Source organism: Colletotrichum paranaense (assembly GCF_030867605.1).
Source record: "Colletotrichum paranaense strain IMI 384185 chromosome Unknown Scaffold_16.1, whole genome shotgun sequence".
NCBI lineage: Eukaryota > Fungi > Ascomycota > Sordariomycetes > Glomerellales > Glomerellaceae > Colletotrichum > Colletotrichum paranaense.
In genome coordinates this window covers 429,018-446,988 of record NW_026848974.1, presented here as the reverse complement: position 1 = coordinate 446,988, position 17,971 = coordinate 429,018, and the positions used below count along the sequence as shown (strand labels likewise).

At 53.8% G+C, this 17,971-nt stretch overlaps 5 protein-coding genes across 5 annotated transcripts; 3 read left to right on the top strand and 2 right to left on the bottom strand.

The window, feature by feature from the left end:
* Positions 1-2,765: 2,765 nt before the first annotated feature.
* CPAR01_14655 (F-box domain-containing protein) lies at positions 2,766-5,714 on the bottom strand (the record flags this gene model as incomplete). The annotated part of the gene is made up of 3 exons (XM_060498905.1): positions 2,766-3,323; positions 3,498-5,372; positions 5,466-5,714. The coding sequence occupies 3 exons, from the start codon at positions 5,712-5,714 to the stop codon at positions 2,766-2,768; spliced, it is 2,682 nt and encodes an 893-aa protein (XP_060342368.1).
* A 3,273-nt stretch (positions 5,715-8,987) lies between these two features.
* Positions 8,988-9,566, top strand: CPAR01_14654 (uncharacterized protein; the record flags this gene model as incomplete). The annotated part of the gene is made up of 1 exon (XM_060498904.1): positions 8,988-9,566. One exon carries the CDS (start codon positions 8,988-8,990, stop codon positions 9,564-9,566), a length of 579 nt encoding a protein of 192 aa, XP_060342367.1.
* Positions 9,567-10,181: 615 nt separating this feature from the next.
* Positions 10,182-12,584, bottom strand: CPAR01_14653 (sucrose transporter; the record flags this gene model as incomplete). The annotated part of the gene is made up of 5 exons (XM_060498903.1): positions 10,182-11,332; positions 11,391-11,462; positions 11,524-11,835; positions 11,895-11,920; positions 11,980-12,584. Coding segments are annotated over 5 exons (2,166 nt in total), but the record flags the coding sequence as incomplete, so codon positions are not given.
* Positions 12,585-14,621: 2,037 nt separating this feature from the next.
* CPAR01_14652 (ATP phosphoribosyltransferase) lies at positions 14,622-15,755 on the top strand (the record flags this gene model as incomplete). The annotated part of the gene is made up of 3 exons (XM_060498902.1): positions 14,622-14,694; positions 14,758-15,327; positions 15,385-15,755. The coding sequence occupies 3 exons, from the start codon at positions 14,622-14,624 to the stop codon at positions 15,753-15,755; spliced, it is 1,014 nt and encodes a 337-aa protein (XP_060342365.1).
* Positions 15,756-16,740: 985 nt separating this feature from the next.
* On the top strand, positions 16,741-17,398 carry CPAR01_14651 (uncharacterized protein; the record flags this gene model as incomplete). The annotated part of the gene is made up of 2 exons (XM_060498901.1): positions 16,741-16,827; positions 16,985-17,398. The coding sequence occupies 2 exons, from the start codon at positions 16,741-16,743 to the stop codon at positions 17,396-17,398; spliced, it is 501 nt and encodes a 166-aa protein (XP_060342364.1).
* Between the last annotated feature and the right edge of the window lie 573 nt (positions 17,399-17,971).

Genomic DNA, 17,971 nt, shown 5'->3' with positions numbered 1-17,971 from the left:
GTTCGTAAGGAGATGATGGTCAGGGGATATGACAAGAGAGAGACAGAGGGCGACATAGACAAGAACAGCAAGAGAGACCTTCATTCCTCGCCCCCCCAACATCACCTTCTCTTCGAGTACACTTTAATACCACATCCTCATCCCACTTTGGTCTCCCACCGCCATGGCATCAGCGGGAAAGAAAAAGGGCAAGGATCACGATCCTCCCGCTTGACTCCTTTCCCTCGTTCTTGGGTTTGGGTTTTTTCACCCTCTCTCTTTCTCTCCCACCCTTTTCTGTGTCCGTACAGGCATTCCACTCGCAGACACTCATCTCGACCTGCTTCTTCCCTTGCGCCTTCCTTCTTCCTGCCGCAGTGCGCAAGCCCCCATGTCCACCACCACCATCGTGAAGCGCCATCACCGCCACGGCCACCCCCACCTTTCTTTTTGCCTGTTTCCTTTCCCCATCTATCTGCAGGTTCAGGACTGGTTAAGCTTGATGGAGGTCGAGAGTGTTGTATCATTACCTATGGGGGGCTGTAGAACTCCTTTTTCTCACAGGGACTCCGCCAGAACTGACAATATGTATACGTGTATACAAACTTCGTAACTCAAAGCCACGGAGGCCAGAGGGGCTGAGGATGTAGAAGGTAATGTGTGTATCTTCCCGAGTCTCGGAGCTATGGAGACAAGGCGGAGAGAAAGAGAGAGAGAGAGAGAGAGAGAGAGAGAGAGAGAGAGAGATGGCGCAGAATACTTCCAGAACAGAAGAGATCTGCCTCAGTCTCTTCTTCCTCTTCTGCACTTCGCCTCCTCAACTATCACATTGGTGCCTACTTTACCTTCCCTTTCGAAATACGCCGGTTTCCCGCGGGACTAAGGGACAAGGGGGCGGCTAAGGGGTGGAAAGGAAGGGTCTGGTGTTTCCTCCCCCACCTTCATATCCAAGGAGAGTCTCTCGATTAAGCCTAGACGTAGGACTTTTTTCTCCCCTCAACGGCTTTTGTATACTTACATGGGGCCCGGGTTAAGGCATACAAGCAGAAAGACATCGTCATTGGGTGAAGAGTAGGACTATGGCTAGGACTAGGACGAGAGAAGGGGAGGGGGAGGGTGTGGTGACAGCAGGGTAGGTTCCGTAGATATCCCCCCCATCACCCCCTTCCCTCTCCATCAGACCATTCAGAGCTCTTGTACTGGACTCTTGAGGAACTCGCGGCGATCGAGGTCCCCTCTTCCCAAGCAATTACAAAGCCCAAAGTTGATCCCAAGACAGAAACACCCTAGTGGCAATCTTGGTTGACTTGACATACGTACACACATGCACAACTTGATGTAGTCCCACTCCAACAACGTCCAATACCGGTATACCACTTCACAACAGCACAACAAAATGTAGACCAAAAGCTTCGTCCTGGGAATATGGAGTTACCAACTTCCCGTTGGATTGTACGTGCCAACCCTACCTATCACCCTACCTCCCCTCCCCCAACTCCTCCTGAAAGCGGGAATACACCACGCCGTACGGGTACGGCGCGGAAAGCCGGAAAGCCGGAAAGACGGATGCCCATCCATCCCCCTCCCCTACCCTACCCTACCCTCTTCAACGAGCTTGCGTCCTGGTGGACATGGCAATGGTGATAGTAGTGGTGGTGGTGGTGGTAGTGGTGGCTTGCCTTCCCTTAGCTCTAGCCTCTCCCTCTCCCGCAGGCACGAAACGACTAACGTATGCAAGGTCTGCTTGCCTCCCTTCCCCCCAATCCCATCTCGTCCCATCCCATGCCCTTCATCCTTCCATCTACATCTGAAGAAAAGGGGTGGCAAGTCGTCCATCACACTTCCTTACTCCGCCTTGTCCCGAACTACCCTTTCGTTACCGCCCTCATCCACCCGTACACACCTCCCCTCCAACTCCCCTGCCCTGCCCTTCCTTGTCACCTCTTCTGTGCGCCTATCTCGCCTCTCAAGTTATCTCATCTCATCTTCCCATCCTTCCAGGAGCAAAAAATAGACGCCGGTGGGCGGGTGGGACAGCAAGCATAGAAGAGGCCAGAGGGGAGAAAATTAAACCAGGGGTGGGACTTTGGACGTAACGTTCCAGACACAACATCTCTGGTCTAGTCTAGGTAGTCGTTCGTAGGTAGCCTAGGCAGATTAGGAAAGATGGTTCTGTATGGCAATTACCTCTTGACAGAGTCCAGAATTGCTTGTGCGAGGGGATTACTGATCGTTGCTGCATATCTGTTCCTGATATCAGAGTGTCTTGAACAGTTCTGCAGAGTCAGCCACTAGACGGGGTCGAATGTGATGGATAAATGAACGAAGACCATGTCATCTACCTCTTGGACATGATGCCACTGTGTATAGAACTGACGAGAGGACGAGTGTCATACTGCTCCATCTATTCAATACACCGTGTTGACTTTACTGGCCTAGAGGTATCCAACAGACAAGTGAGTTGTTAACCATGACACAAGGGTTCCGGGATAGAGAATGGAATTAACAATGGCTCCATATGCTGCTATTCAGCACGGGAGGGGATATCAATTGATGGAAAGGAAAAGACGACTATGCTAGTCCGCAGGGGGGGAGGGAAAACAAGGCTGCCCCCAAAATTTCAAGATAACGTACTTTGCAAAACCTCCTTCGCCTTGGTATTCAACCGTCTCACTGTATCGTTCGCATATGCCTCCGTGGTATGCAAGTTTTGACCCGTCCATATGTCTCTCTTCCACCCCCTCCCCCTTCATCACTTGTACCCTAGCTCAGTTTCCCAGACTATACTACAGCCTGCCGTGCCGAGCCTTGAAAATTGCTACCTTGTCATCGTAGAACAGGATCTCACGGAGTCGGAGACGAGGGCGTGAGGTGCCGTAATCAGCGTCTCGCATCGATTCATCGTCGTCCGAGTCCTGCGCTGCAGACGCTTCCGACTGCGAGTCATCTGCATGTACTGCATTCCCCGGGGTATCATCGGTTTCCTCCTCAGAGGTATCTTCATCCACCTGACTTGCCGTGTCGTCGTCATCCGTAGCGACCTCATCTTCCTCGTCATCGTCTTCGCCGTCGACTCCAGATTCGTGGCCCACAACACCATGGTCAGCCGCAACACTCGTGGTTGACGCACCGCTCTCTTCTGCCGGCTTGCTCTCCAAGATCTCGAAGCACTTTGTAGAAATGCCCACATAACAGAGTTGAATATCAGGGCGAAGGGTGATGATATCGACCATCTGCAACGCCAACTCTCGAGGGTCAAAGTTACCGAGTATATGATCGGCAATATGCTGCAGGTTGAGAGACCGCAGCTGAGGGGTGTTTGGCAAGCGCTGAAGGAATGTGTGCTGTAATCATCATTAGCATTAGAGACTCTCGAGATTCTGCTTCTCCGGAAAGCCAGGGCATCATCACGACGATCGTAGGAGCTGTGATTGTTGCTGAATGAACCCGTGATACGAGGCACACGTGTTCACTGGCTTTGAGGCATGCGCACAAAAGATGAACGAAAGACAACTTACCCAGTCTTTGAAGTGCAAGGAAATGGCCAATTCTCTCAGGCTCACCATGCGTCCACTGGTCATGTAAAGCAACATGTCCGTCGGGAGCACCCAGTTGCGCCAGCGAGCAGTGTCTGTGGCAGTGTTGCCATTGCCACGCTTCCGATCTGAACTGTCTAGAAGAACCTTTTGTAGGCTCGCCCGGTGTTTCTTGATGATTCCCTTAAAGATTTGATCGATGGTCACCGCTGGGGGTCCACTGGGCCGTCTCCGATCCTGCAAGAACAGGACCTCTAGACTGTTAGGAGCTAGAGTGTCTCTGAGGAAGCTGATCAAAGCCACCGAAGTGACATCTGTGTGAATGCTCTTGAGATTCAGATGGTACTCCATAGCTTGCTTAGAGCTGACGTGGTGTTGATGAGATCCAAGCCTGACAATCGGAGTGGGAGCGAATTGCTTTCGCAATGCCTTCCAAAGAGTGTCGTGCTGGGCGCACTCGAGGATAGTCAACGTGGTCAGGACAGTCCAGTCGAAGGCCTGGCTGAAGACTTGAATTGACAAATGAACTCTTTCGAGCTCTAGAGAACGGAGCCTGAGCTTGCCGTCCAGCCTTCGTCTCGGCACGCCCGAAGGTGTATCCACGAGGTCCCCGTCACCCGTCGCCTGGTCTTTCACAGACTGTGACTTTTCCTCATGGCCTGCTCGGTCATCTGTGGCAGCTCCTGTTGGCTGGATTACGAGCGGCTCGACTGAGCCATCCGCTTCCGTAGCGTCTGGCTCGTTCGGGTTGGGGTGCCCTGAGACATTCGAGGCCTCCGTAGTATCCATAACAGAGTGGGCGGTATTGGTTTGTGTCGCTTGCGTCGATGCCATGGGGGCCTTTTCTCTCGATTTCGACGTCGACTTGCGGCGAATGTCATAGATACGACCGACAAGCACGCCCAAAACACCGCCTAATCTTCTCTCGCCAATGGAGCTCTCGCCGGGCCATCTGGCATCCCGATCGATTTGCTGCAAGTCGGGTCCATCCCAGGCTTGGACAAAGTCCTTGAAGACGGCTCTCGGGGATATGCCGACACGAAGCTCTTGTAGACAGTCTTTTGATCTTTCGATCGCTACGGCCATCTCGTCCAGGTAAGCAAGTTCGTCAATGTCGAGAACAGTGAGACTCTTAAGCGGAGGCAGAACACTGAAGGTAGGGAATTCAATATTGGTTTCCGCGTACGGGATCGCGCCCCGCGGCGCCGGATGAGCAGAGTCCGAAGGAATCAAGATGCCGACTGTAGTGAGGTGGCTGCCGGGTGGGACAAGAGGCGGGATCGGGGGAGGCGGACTCGACGATGGCGACGGACTGGATCCGTCGGTGTTATCATGCCATCTCACCCAAACCTTTTCCAGCTTTGACTCGCCCTCGGAGCTCTGTTCAGGGATGGATGCCAGAGCCATGAAGATCTCGGAGAGAACGCCAGTCGGCATATCCCAGACGAACGACTCCAGGTTGACCATCTTCTCCACAGCTAGAGCGACGAGCGTGCCCAGCATCTTGCCGCTCTCCTTCGAGATCATGTACTCGGCCACCCAATCCTGTGGTCCATTGCCCAGTGAGAACTTCTTTGTGTATTTGGCGTAGTCATTTTTCTGTCTCCGAACGTTGGAACCGTAGGTGGGGGTGTAACTTGGGTTGAGCATCTTACGGGTGCGATGCGCGAAGGAACTGCCGAGGCAGATCGTGGATAGGCCGTACGTAAGGGCATCGACACTCTTCGAGTCGGACGTAGCCATCTGGGTGGCATCGGGCCAGACGATATCGAATCTCGAGTAGATGTGGGGGATCGCGAGATTGTGAAGGTTCGAGTTGGTCAAGGCGAGCGAGGTAAGGTCATTTGTGTGCGTGATCTAAAAAATGTCAAATGTCAGTACTGGGAGAGAGACCGAGGTGTTGATAGCGTGTCAACTTGCCTCCTTAATGATCAAGCGCAAGATGTCCACCGGTAACTCGAGAAGGGTCAGCTTCTTGCCTGACTTGCTGGGCGCGACAGCATCCCATTCTTTGTCCTTGCCCTTCATCAGTTTGCGCATGACGACGGCGGGGTCTACCGAAGCATCGGGAACGCCATCGTAGTCAACAGATGCGGGGTGGCCGGGGACGTCGTTGTGGTAGGGCAGTTCGACCTCGTTCGGATGCGGCTCGGCGGCTTGATGGGTCATTGGATCGCTGGTCTGCAGGGCTGGGGCCATGATCGCGAGGGGCCTCAGCGCATGCTTCGGATTGCGATGGCAGCGGTTGTCGATTGTTATTGTAGGCTGCTACTGCTACAATGGCGTGGCTTCTTTCGGTTGCCAATCGCGTAATATGATGTAAGGTACTGTCGGGGTGAGGAGTGAGTCGTCAGAGGAAGCGATCGTGGGTATCTTGGCTCGGATGCGGAAGGCGCGTTTTGGGCTTGTTCTTTTTTTGTAAACCCGCGGATGGGCCAGAGAACAGGATGGTAGAATGGATTAAAGAAAATACCGGGCTGGAAGAAGATGATTGGGAATGCTTTGTTGAGGGAATCAAAGAAAGGCTGGCGACAGCAGAGGTCTCGCGAGACCAATCATGTCATGTCAGAAATGACGGACATGGGGTGTCATGAAATTTCGTTCGTTGCGGCTCTGTGGTGAGGAGGAAGCGGCGACGGCGACGGCGGTAATTGTGGTAGTGGCGGCGGAGGTCGAGGTGGTGGTGGTGCGTTGGTTGCCGGTGCAGTCGTCAGTCGTCGATCCGGTGGTGGACGTGGGTGGACCAGCTTGGGTTGGCCAAGGTCTTTCCCAATGTGCTCCGCGCTAAGGTGGGTGGTCCGGTCACACGTTCCCCGGATATATCGTGCGTGGTGTACGTAAGGAAGGTACCTTTTTTCAACTGTTGCTCTTTCCTCTGTGGGAAATGGGGTAAAACTTCCGACTAGAAGGGAATTGTTTTCCCAATCTGATTGGTCAAGGGAAACAACAGGCAGGGTTCAGGCAACTTGCCTTTCAAGAGTTCTCCTTCCTGCTTGTTCTGGGTGATGGAAATCGTCAGGAAGCAGATGGATACAAGGAAGAAGGTGTTGCACCTGAGTGAGGGCAGTCAGTTGGATAAGGTAAGGTAAGGCAAGGTAAGGTACGGAGTAGGTACCTCAAAATCAGAGCGACCCGGCGGCGGCAGTACGGATTTAGAAGAAGGCGGAAACCAGGTAGGGGTATATTTGTCGGGTCCCATAAGTATTCGGTCCCGCACCTTCAGTTCCAGATTTGGGGGCGGAACCCCAGGATCATCTTGCAACGTGTGGTTCCTTACGTTGGCGGCAAGGGCATTTCACTTGATGGACCTGTTCTCTTAGTCAGTCGCAACCTACGGAGTACTGCGTAATAGGCTAACACTCCTTTCGTTGAGACGGCCGATATCTCACACAGACAGGCCTGCTATGCGAATGAGATAGATTAAATGCAAGCTCAAATTCTCCGACGGCGGTGGAGGAAGACACTCATATGAACACATATCCGTATGCAAGTACGGCAAACACCTCCTAGCCCCTTCTCCTGCCGTCGGATCATGAATCCATATTCTGTCCCCCGTCGTTTTCATGGGGTAATGCATAGAAACAGATGTGTGTACCGTGGCCGATGATCCAAGCATGGAATAGCATTACTCTCAGTTCTTTCAAATGAAGAGACCTAACTTGACCCAGCCCAATTCAGATCAGCTTGTATACTTAAGCTTACCGTTAATTTGCCTTCAAGCTATGCTATGACGTCTGGATTCCGGGTTTTCAACGGCTTCAGCACGCTGCTACATGCAGCTCCGGCTTGATCCTGGCGGCACTGACAATAAGGATTCAAGCTTTCTTCTGCATAATCTACGTACTCTCTATCTTCAGTTGACACCCAAGGGGAATACAGGTAGTCTGGAATGCTGTTTCCAAGATAGTGCTAAGTACGCAGTCAGGAACTGTGCTATCTTCTTGGTGGCCGGCCGCATTGACGGGGATTCCGCCCATTGCTCTTCGTGCATGGCTCAGAGTGAAACCGAAATCCGGCAACTGTTATCGCCGACGACGTGACTGACCCCAACCACATACCTTACTGAGGTGCTTTGAGCATGGAAGATGGAACACAACGGGCAGCCTACAGAAAGCAAGCATAGCAAGCAACAGCGATGGACCAAATGAAGGAATTGACTTCTTATGTTTTGACAGGATGCGGTCAATATAAGGCAAACCACCACTGCAGTAAGGATCAGAACGGATACTCTGTACGCTTCACCCCGCAACTCGTCTTCGACGGACCCCAACGAGCAGGTCAGCAGGTCCCCTCCGCCTCGCCTCGGCTCAGTGGAAGCTTTGCGTTAGAGAGGTCACGACCCCACGACCCCAGGAAAAAAGAACGCGACGGTGACGTTTCCCGAGCCATGGAGGGGTCATTCCGGCCTCTCGCCGCTCCATTCCTGCTGCACAGAAACAGCCAAAGAAGCGTGTTCCGAAGGGCCGCGTGCTGTGACCGGTCCCTCCGTGTTGCTTGACGGTATTTGTCGTCGTCTTTGACTTGGGCAATCCGTGACCACCTAGAGAGACGGAACCTGCCTGTCTGTCTGCCTGATAGGCAACCCTATGACCCTTTCTCTTGACAACCACAACCAGCCCCATAAACATCCCAACACGTTGGAGTCAACTATCGCGAGGCCACCGTCACCTCTTGCTCTATATTGTGCCACCTGTTCTGATTCTATAAACACCGAGTGACCACGTTGCATCCACCCTCCGAGAGAGAGAGAGAGATACCGTATAAAAGGAAGATAGAGATAATACCGTGTCTCCTCTGGCTTGCTGTTGGTCAAAAAAGAAAAGGTACATTATCTCGACCCTTCCCCCCCTCTCCCCTCCTTCTCCCAACCCCCGCCACAACCCGCGCGTGTTGTCAAATGGTACCTGCCCTTACCTACCTTACCTCACCTATAAGGTAACCTTCCACCTTCCCTGACCTTCCTAAGCAACCGGAAGGGACCCCTCTCTTTCCTGCCCCCTCCCTCAACCCAATTGTTGCTCAACCCAGAAACGCTATTTATTATGCGCTCTTACCGCCTTGAATCTGCCGTCTAACTGCAAATCCAAACGAAACAACAGCATCATCGCCAGATAAAAAGTCGCCGTGAGCGTCGTCTTACGTTTTGAAAAGAAACAGAACATCCTACCCTGGTCACCTTTCCGAAGCAGCTCTCATAAGCTAGAACAAGCCGGAATCCACTCCTCCGAAGCTCCCTATCCACCAGCGAAATACTCCACAGAGAAACATCACACCCAACTACTACTCCGTACAAACACTGCAAACAATACAGCGGCTAGTATTCACTTTGTCAAGCCGCGCACCACCTCCGCGAAATCGAACACAACGATCGAACGATACGAGAACTACATTTGATCGGCCGACGGCGAACCTGTGCATCCGCAAACGCCATACATTAACATAGACACCGAAGCCCCTCCTCCCATATCGATCATGGCGGCCTTCGTCACCAACCTCTGGGAGTCAATCTTCACCCCAGGCCCAACACCGACTCTCCTCCGCGCAACCAACGCAACCTTTGCCGCCCTCCAGCTTCTCCTCGGCGTCCTCCTCCTCGCCACCTGGAGCATCCACTTCGTCATCCTCTCCTTCCTCAGCGCGGGCCTCTGGTACGCTATTAACTGGTTCGTCGTCGAGCTGGCCGAACACGCAGAGAAAGAGGCCAAGAAGGCGCGTGGTACCGATACATCCGCTGGCGGAGCAGTAGGAGGCGGCGCGGCAGGGGCCAATACTCAAGGAACGGATGATAGCGACACGGAAGTTGAGGGCGGCGCAGTTGTCGGCGGCGTAAGGGGTGGCGCTCGCGGGAGAAAGGGCGTCGTGGGCGGTAGCAGCCAGGTCGAGACAGCCGCGGAGCAGCAGCAAGCGGCCGACTTGAAGCGTCGCACCGCCGTTTCCGCCACTGTCGAGTCCGGAGCTGAAGATGCCACTAGCGGGGGCACGCAGTCGAGTGTGAGCACCGAGGATGAGTGGGAAAAGGTTTCCGAGAACGAGAACGAGAAGGACAAGTGAATGAGCGTCGGGGCGCGACGACGACGTACGGAACACACATGACGACGAGGGTACGCTTAACCAACACCACTCGTCAAGCGATGCACACCACTCGAATATTTTACCACCATGGAGGAGGAGGAGAACGAGGGGGTAACGGGGAATTGTATGGAGAGACAGATGTTCGGGACGCATCCGCGCGACGAAAGATTTGAGATACCCTTGAGCAAGCGTCGACACATGCACTACCACTGTCCGAACCGGACTTGTACATAGGGCTTTGGCAGCATGCTCCATCGTGGGCAGCTCCGCGTACACATACTTACGAAGACAGCGATTGGCACCACTGGTATTAGCCTCATTCATCCGTGATACTGAGTGTATTCATCGAAGGCCATGCTGAGACATAGATCCCTGACATCTAGGGAAAACCCGCAGCCTCGAGATGTGCCATTTCTTCGAGATCACTTAAATGAAGCCAAAAGCCCTATGCGCTTTATCCCACACATGATCTAATGCAAGAGAGCTTACTCTCTACCCCTTTCCGTAACGCCATCCCATATCCCCTGCGCTGCCTTTGCCCCTACAATGATGAAATCCGTGCTGTTTCCTCTTTTCCTACTCGTACATTGGAACTCAGAGATACTTGAGCTTTCGCGTGGCAAACGCGGCCACTACTGCACAAATGGCACCGATGAAGAGGCATACCGCAATGGCGTTGGGACCGTCGGTGTTGTGCTGCTCGTGTTCGGGTGCGTCCGACAGTTCGGGGCTTTTGCCCGGCTCTAGAATGGTGAAGACAATGGTGCTTATAAAGGTTCCGATAAACTGCGGCAGGGTCGTGTAGATGTTGAGTATGCCAAAGTAGATGCCCGACAGCTCGCCCGTAGACGACGTCGTCTGCTGGCCACCCTCGTCCGGCCCGTGTTCTAGATGGAGCGGCTGGTCCTGGCCGAGCGTGGGCAGCTCAATGTTGGAGTCGTTCGAGAGGCGGCGGTAGGCTGCTGACCCGCTACCTCCTTCGCGGGCACCACTGAGCTTGTTGACCTCTACGCCAAGGAAGGTCGTTGGCGCCCACATGGCGATCGTCCAGGACAAGCCGCAGAAGGCTACGAGGAAGGTTGCGAAGCGGAAGCTCTGCGCAAAGGGTGCCAGGAACATGGCCGCGGCGAACATGAGGTGGCCGCATATCCAGGCGGTCATGAGATCGGGCTTGTTCTTGTTGAATCGTTCAAGGAACGGCGCAATGGCTTGGGGCGGTCGAGCCGTAAAGTTGTCATCATCTGGCGATTTAACGACCATGGGCAGCAGCCAGGCGCCTATGAAAGTGATGGTCGAGTAGATGACCAGCGCCAAACTACCGATGCGGCCAATGTCGCCAAGGGCATCTTTGGAATCTTTACCCTCTGCTGGAGCGTCGTATCGGAAGTACGTCTCACCAACCCAGGTGGTGCTGTAGAACAAGAAGGGGAACCAGCCGATCCAGGACCAGAACTGGGCCCAGCAGATGGCCTGGATCCGAGGGGGAAGATGGAGCAGCGTCGACCAAATTTGGCGGAAGACCTTGAACCGCCCGGTTGCTTTGCGGGGGTCGTGCCTTGTTGACACCAAAACCCGCTCAGTGACAGCCCAGCAGGTCACTCCGGAAGAGAAGAGCATCAAGAACGTAGCGATGAGCGTGAGCTGCTTGAATTGCGAATCGCCCATTGTCTTTCCAAATATGCCGACCAGATCGATGGCACCGGCTCCATAGCCCAGCATGTGTCCAATCGCGGACATTCTACTAGCTTTGTGGGGATTAGCGGACGGGGTGCAACCTGGGGTGATGATGCAAGCTTCACTTACACCACGCGGCGCCGGTCTGTTGCTTTTCAATGGGGAGAGTATCGACGATCAAGCTTCTTGCGCAAGACATTACTATACCAAAGTCAGCTTTAGGAATAACGAGAGACTTGCGTGCAGGCCTAATTCAACGCACCAGCATTGATGGCGAAATCCACAAAGTAGATGGCCACCACTGCGAGGATAATGGTAAAGATCCGCGCAGTCTCCTTGTCCGACACGAACATCTCGACAATCTCTTTTGTGAATCCCAAGGTCAGCAGGCTGACTGCGACGATGATTGAACCTATCACGATGAATGGTCGCCGCCTGCCCCATTTGGACTTGGATTCGTCCGCGATAGCTCCCACGATGGGCTGGACTACGAGCCCCGATAATGGCCCTGCGATCCACACCAGCGAGGTGTTGCTCTTTGTGAGGCCAAGATTCAATAGGTATGGTGTACAATCTGTTGTCAGGGTGGATTAGTATGCGAAGACTGGTGATAGGGGACGGACAGCGACGTACAAGTCATCTCAATTCCCCATGTGAAGCTGCATTAAGGTCCTAGTCAGTATGGCAGACCCATTGGCAATCGTCGCTTGCGACATACGTGATACCAAGAGTGTTGAAGGTCAAGAGCACCATTCGCATGGCCTCCGAGCTCCCCCTAATGGAGGGTTGTCCCGCCCAGCTAGACATCCCTGCGGGATCTTGCTCTAATACGGAAGCGTCGTCGTCTTGGGAGTAATCGTGACCGTCGTCGTTATCGCCTCTTCTGAATGTGTCCGTATGGTGTCGAGGAAAATTGCCAAGACCGAAGAGCTTCGTGTCCCCTTCTCGGTGCGCTTCTAGGGGTTCGCGGATTGCAAAGGGAAAGTGGACGTCGTCATCTAGCTCGATGCCGCCCTTGTCGTCATCGATGTTGCTACTGGAAGATCTGGAGGGTGTCCTTATCGGGGTTGATTTCCCGCCCGAGTAATCGTCGTCGTAGTCGCGGTCATACAGCGAAGAGGAAAGGTGAAGGTGTGAGGATGAGGAGTTGTGTGACGAAGTCGTTGAGGCCGACGTATGGGCCATTTGAAGGGGCCGGCGCAGCACTCCGTGCAGCAGGCTGCTTGCGCTGCCAAGGGCAGGGCGGGCGGCTTGCGTATGGGCAGGGGGGTTTTCAAGGTGTGGACCAGGACCGAATTTAAAGTAATCCGGGCGTCGCGGCCGCTGCGGATATCAGGACCGGGTGCGCGTCATGCCCACAATTCCGTGGTTGTGAAAGGAAAATCAACCAACGGGAGTAAACTTTGCTGGCAGATTGGGGATGGATGCAACGGAGGTCCAAGATGTGCAGGCCAGAGGAGTGGTGGTAACGTCGAGCTATGGTGGGCCCAGCACGGAGCAGGCGCATCGAGGGTCCAAGGAACGGAGTACGGAGTACGTACGGGGGAAATGATGAGGTAGGGGGCAAGCTGGGCGACCGGAATGCAATGCGAAATTGGCAGGGCGAATGAATGACTGCTGCGCACCTCACTGTTCAACTTTGGATTGTGCAGAGCTGGGAGCTTGGAATACCTTACCTTAATGTAATGATGAGGTATTGCCTACCTTAAGCAACAGGGGTTCGCTGGGACAAGACAGCCCCAGGATGTGCATAAGAACAGGAGAGGAAGCAAGCATTAGACCAATGGTCAGGGTCCTCAGGGAAGCAAGCTCTCAGCCTGCTTTTCTGTGCTTCCCTCATGTAAATGAGCATGCGTGGCTTGATGGAACATGGAAGGGATAGTAGGCACCTCAGGTAAGGTAAGCATTTGTTGTGCAATCGTTCTGTCCATAAGTAGAGATAGGGAGTACCTTGTACCTAACACGAGGGAGACCACCAGAAGTGACGGAAACGAGAAGACCTGCGGTATCAAGAGTTTGAATTCAATGGGGCTTGAAACAATGGAAAGTAACTTAGATTGCCCTGCACTCCAATTCGTTCAGTGGGAATTCCATTCAAGGTAAGGTACTCCGTATGGTCTGTCGATTCCCAAGCAATTGGCCCAACAAAATGGCTTGGAAGTTGAAGCCCCGTCGAAGCTTACACGGGGAGTTTCTCGCGTTAGAAGCTCTGGCCATCTAAAGAAGCCAGGTTCAACTTTCAAGACAAGCCCGTACAGAGATGCTCTCTGAGGATATCGAGACTTAGTCATGGCCAGACATTAGGGAAGGACATTTCTCACCCCGAATCTCTTGACTAGTTCAATCATATATACTGGGCACCATTTATGCCTCTCCTCTGGGGCTTGAAATTCAGCAATTGCGCAGTAAAGCAACTTGAACATAGAATGCCCGAACTTGCCAGGATATCTACTCTGTACCTTACTGTCACTCTCGGTTTCTCTTCAATAGCGACACAAGACTAAGCGCCTTTATGGGTACTTTAGGGGTAGATATCACCAAAGCATTCCATAGTCTACTTCAACATAACGTGAGTTGAGGGAATCGATAAATATACTCCATATCAGGAACGGCAGGTAAAGATACAATCCCCGAGGTACCCAAGTAGCTTACCTCAGCGAGGGCCCACTGTGAGAACGGACGCAGGTGCCGCCTGCCCTTCCGGCGTGTGCCGTCACTTGGTCCAAGGACTGCCCCGCGTTCAACGGCGTGCCCCGCCATCCATTCGCGCTCTCTGCGCCAGTCGCAGCTCCGACATAGGCCAACGTGGTGGTGGCCCGCGGTGATGAGTGACGACTGCTGCCGCACACTAAGACGGCGGGGTTCCAATCCACCACACAAAATTTCCGCCCTCTCTCTCTTCCAGTCTCGGCCCTGTCTTTGACTCACCGCAGAATCGAACAAGTGTAGTCACCCCCATACGGACAGCTTCCGCGAGAACCAAGAACAAAGTCGCGCAGGCTTCGACTTTTATCATTACCCGAGCCCCATACCAATTGACTCGAAATCACGCTCGCTTTCCAGGCCTCAACCACTCCTCGGAACACCTGGCACCGACCTCTGTTGTGTGACCCAAAAACCACCCCGCCGCTGTCGCTGCAGAAATTCTCGTCGCCATTGGCTTCACTGCGACCTTGTGCTCCAATCCACACACGCGCCCGACCCGACCGTTTCCACCTAACCTCTTGAAGCGTTTCAACTCTAGGAGCGACTTCTCTCCGCCTATTGTATTCCCGTCTGTCGATCGCGTCATTGCAACATACCTTTGCCTACCATGGATTTGGTCAACCAGTTGGTTTTTACCCCTCCATCACAACCGCCATGGACCATTTCGCAGAGAAGCTAATGACGAAGCAAAGCCTAGAGGGCCGCCTTCTGTTCGCCGTGCCCAAGAGTGAGTCAACCCATAGCCTCCATTTCAAAAGGCGCACATGCTGACAATGTCTCCTTTCCACAGAGGGCCGCTTGAACTCCGCTACGCTCAACCTGCTTGAGGGAGCCGATATCCAGTTCCGCCGCGAGAACCGCCTCGACATCGCCCTTGTCAAGAACCTCCCCATCGCCCTCATCTTCCTGCCCGCCGCCGATATCCCCACATTTGTCGGCGAGGGCCGCGTCGACCTTGGTATCACAGGCTGGGACCAGGTCAAGGAGCACGATGCCGGCGTCATCAGCAGCAACAAGGCCCGGAGAGCCTCCGTCGAGCTAAACGCCGAGGGCGAGGAGCTCCAAAAGGTCGGAGGCTGCGAGATGGTCATGGAACTCGGCTTCGGCCACTGCAAGCTGCAGACCCAGGTCCCGGAGAAGGGCCCTTACGCGACGACGCAGGACCTGGTTGGCAAGACCATTGGCACCAGCTTCGTCAACCTGGCGGCAGAGCACTTTGCCAAGCTGGAGCTGGGCGTCGATGCCGATGGCAACAGCAACACCTCGCCCAAGAAGCTCCGCACCAAGATTATCGATCTCAGTGGAAGTGTCGAGGCTGCTTGTGCGCTGGGTGTCGCTGATGGCATCGTTGACCTTGTTGGTAAGTAGTCGTCCTAGAATGACTAGCATCCGAACAATCACTAACACCCGCGTCCAGAGTCTGGTGAGACCATGAGAGCCGCCGGCCTCAAGGCCATTGACACCGTCGTCGACTCTCAAGCCTGCCTCATCAAGTCTCGGTCGCCGTCAAACACCGAGCTGATCGAGCTCATCGCCGCCCGTATCCGCGGTGTCATTACCGCTCAGAGATTCGTCCTGTGCCAGTACAACATTGAGAGGTCACGTCTGGTTGAGGCCAAGCAGATTACCCCTGGAAAGCGGGCGCCGACCATCACAACGCTGGACGAGGAGGGCTGGGTCGCCGTCAGCTCAATGGTCGAGAAGAAGAAGATTGCGCTGGTGATGGACGATTTGACCCGTGTTGGCGCTCAGGACATTTTGGTGCTCGATATCCACAACACTCGATAGATTTTGCAGTCTTTTGGAAAGGAAAAGATAGATGAATACCACGAACCATGTAATGCTCCTGCGATAATGTCAGCAGGAACGCAAGAATCATCCAATATGTCACAACTGTAGGAACGGCAAGAGTCCCAAAGAACAAGACGTGACCGAAAGCGAAGATGAAGCGGAAGCTGGGTGAAATGTTCGTCCATCACCGACACAGCTGTGAGCAGTTGTGGCTGAGGTGACAGTCTTTTCGATGGTACGTATGGCATTGAGGCGCCGACATTACTTGCGTCGCTAGCGTTGCATTTCGAGGCTCTGCACTTTTGCTCGGCCTCATCGACCGGCCCCTCCTTCTGTGGATGCAGGGCTGAATCAGATTGAGCAGAGCCACGCACCGGGCACCCCTGATCAACAAAGCTCTAGGGTCTTTGGGGGGCTCGGGTCCTCGGGCCCGCACGAGCGAATTGGATATCGACCGATGCTCTGCGTGAGTTGTGTGTTTCGGGGCCTAATTTTTTTCACTGCAATCCTTTAGCTTGTGTTGAGAGAGAGGTGTGATGTGATGTCTTGCTGATCAGTGATCCCCCAATACGCGCCAAGTGGAGACCTTCCGTCACTCCCGTATCCCGACCGCAGTGCGCGCGAGGTGAGGTACCGCAAGGCGAGGCGCACCACCTGGCAACCGAAACCGAGGCGGTGGTAAATTTAGGCCCAGTACCTACGGATAGTGGTAGCACGGCGGCGGTGCTGCCCGCCCGCGCCGAAGCTACCGATGATCAGGTACCTTACCTCACCTCACCTTACTGACATATTTCTATCTCCGCACGCCGCCGTCTTTGACATTGCTCCCTTTTTCTGAAATCTTGATTTTAACCTCATCTCTGAAAAGACAGGTCGCCGGCAGATTGCCAGAAAGCCCTATTTCGAGCTTCACAAGTCATTCTCAGCTAGACGTTCATCGTCCAAGGACTCTGCAAAGTATTTTAGCCATCGGGGGGGCACAATGTCGTCATCAACAACAGCCACCAAAGTCACTGCCACGCGAGGCGGCAGTGACGCTGGAGCCGTCCAGCAGTCCACCATTTACAAGGTAAGCTCCCCACGAGCTCAATCTCAACGCGGTATCATGAAACCTGGGTTTTGCTCTGAAAGACCCTCTGAGAGGGGTTCCGGACGAGCGGGTTATCTCAGGTGACATAATCGCCGTGTTCTGATGCGCAAGATCGCCCGCTCACATTTGGCCCTAGTTTGTAATGACGCCCATCATCCTCGTCTCTTTCCTGCTCTCCCTGGCCTGGGTAGACCTCACCTACACTATCAGGAGGTCAAGAAACCACGGCCGGCAGGGCTGGATGCCTTCCTGGCTGCACAGCATCCTCTACCGGAGATCACAGTACCGCTACGCAGAAGCCAAGGACTCAAAAACAACGACGCCAACGACGACACCGAGTCCCAAGGACGAAAAGGAGGAGTTTTACTACCACAGTAAACAGAAGAAGCTGCTGCGCGCGGAAGTCGACGACGCATTCCAGCTGAGAGGTCAAGTTCTCGTCGTGATGGCGCTCGTGTTATTCACGGCGTCGCTGGCTTTTGCGTGGGGTGGCTGGCAGATCTCTAGCTGGGTGTGGAGGAGGTTTGGCGAGAGGGCTTCCAGTATTTGAAAGATTACGAATGAGATTGTGGATTCTGCGCCGGGCTTAGATTTCTGGCGTACAGTCGCAATTCCACGTTTTTCAAAGGTTCTTCCCAGCTTATCAATGCGCACCGGGGGAAATGGCGACACAAGTTGGGATGAACTTTCTGTTCATGCGACTCTTCCAAGGGCTCTGCCAGACTCGATACCGGGGCCCACTCGACATACCTGGTGCCTGACTCGGCCAGCCCTCGACAGCTCTCAGATTCTGTGGCACCCAAAACGACAAACGGATAGCAATTTAGAGCTCATCTCAATGTTGGTGCGCTATTGTATACAGCCTGGGGACATATGAGTGGCTATGATGGGAAAACTGGATGAGAGCTCGGACAAAACGGCGTAGAGGGCGAAACCTTGGAGGTTTGATTATACCCTGGAGTTGATTTGTAGCTACCTGCAGTTAATGATAGAACCAAAAGTTTTCACGTTTCTCAGGGTGGATCAGATGTGGAAGTCAGCCAATGATTCTTGCATGGATACCATGATGTAGTCTTATGTATTCACCCATATGAACACGTGGGAGGAAGGAAGCGAACATGTT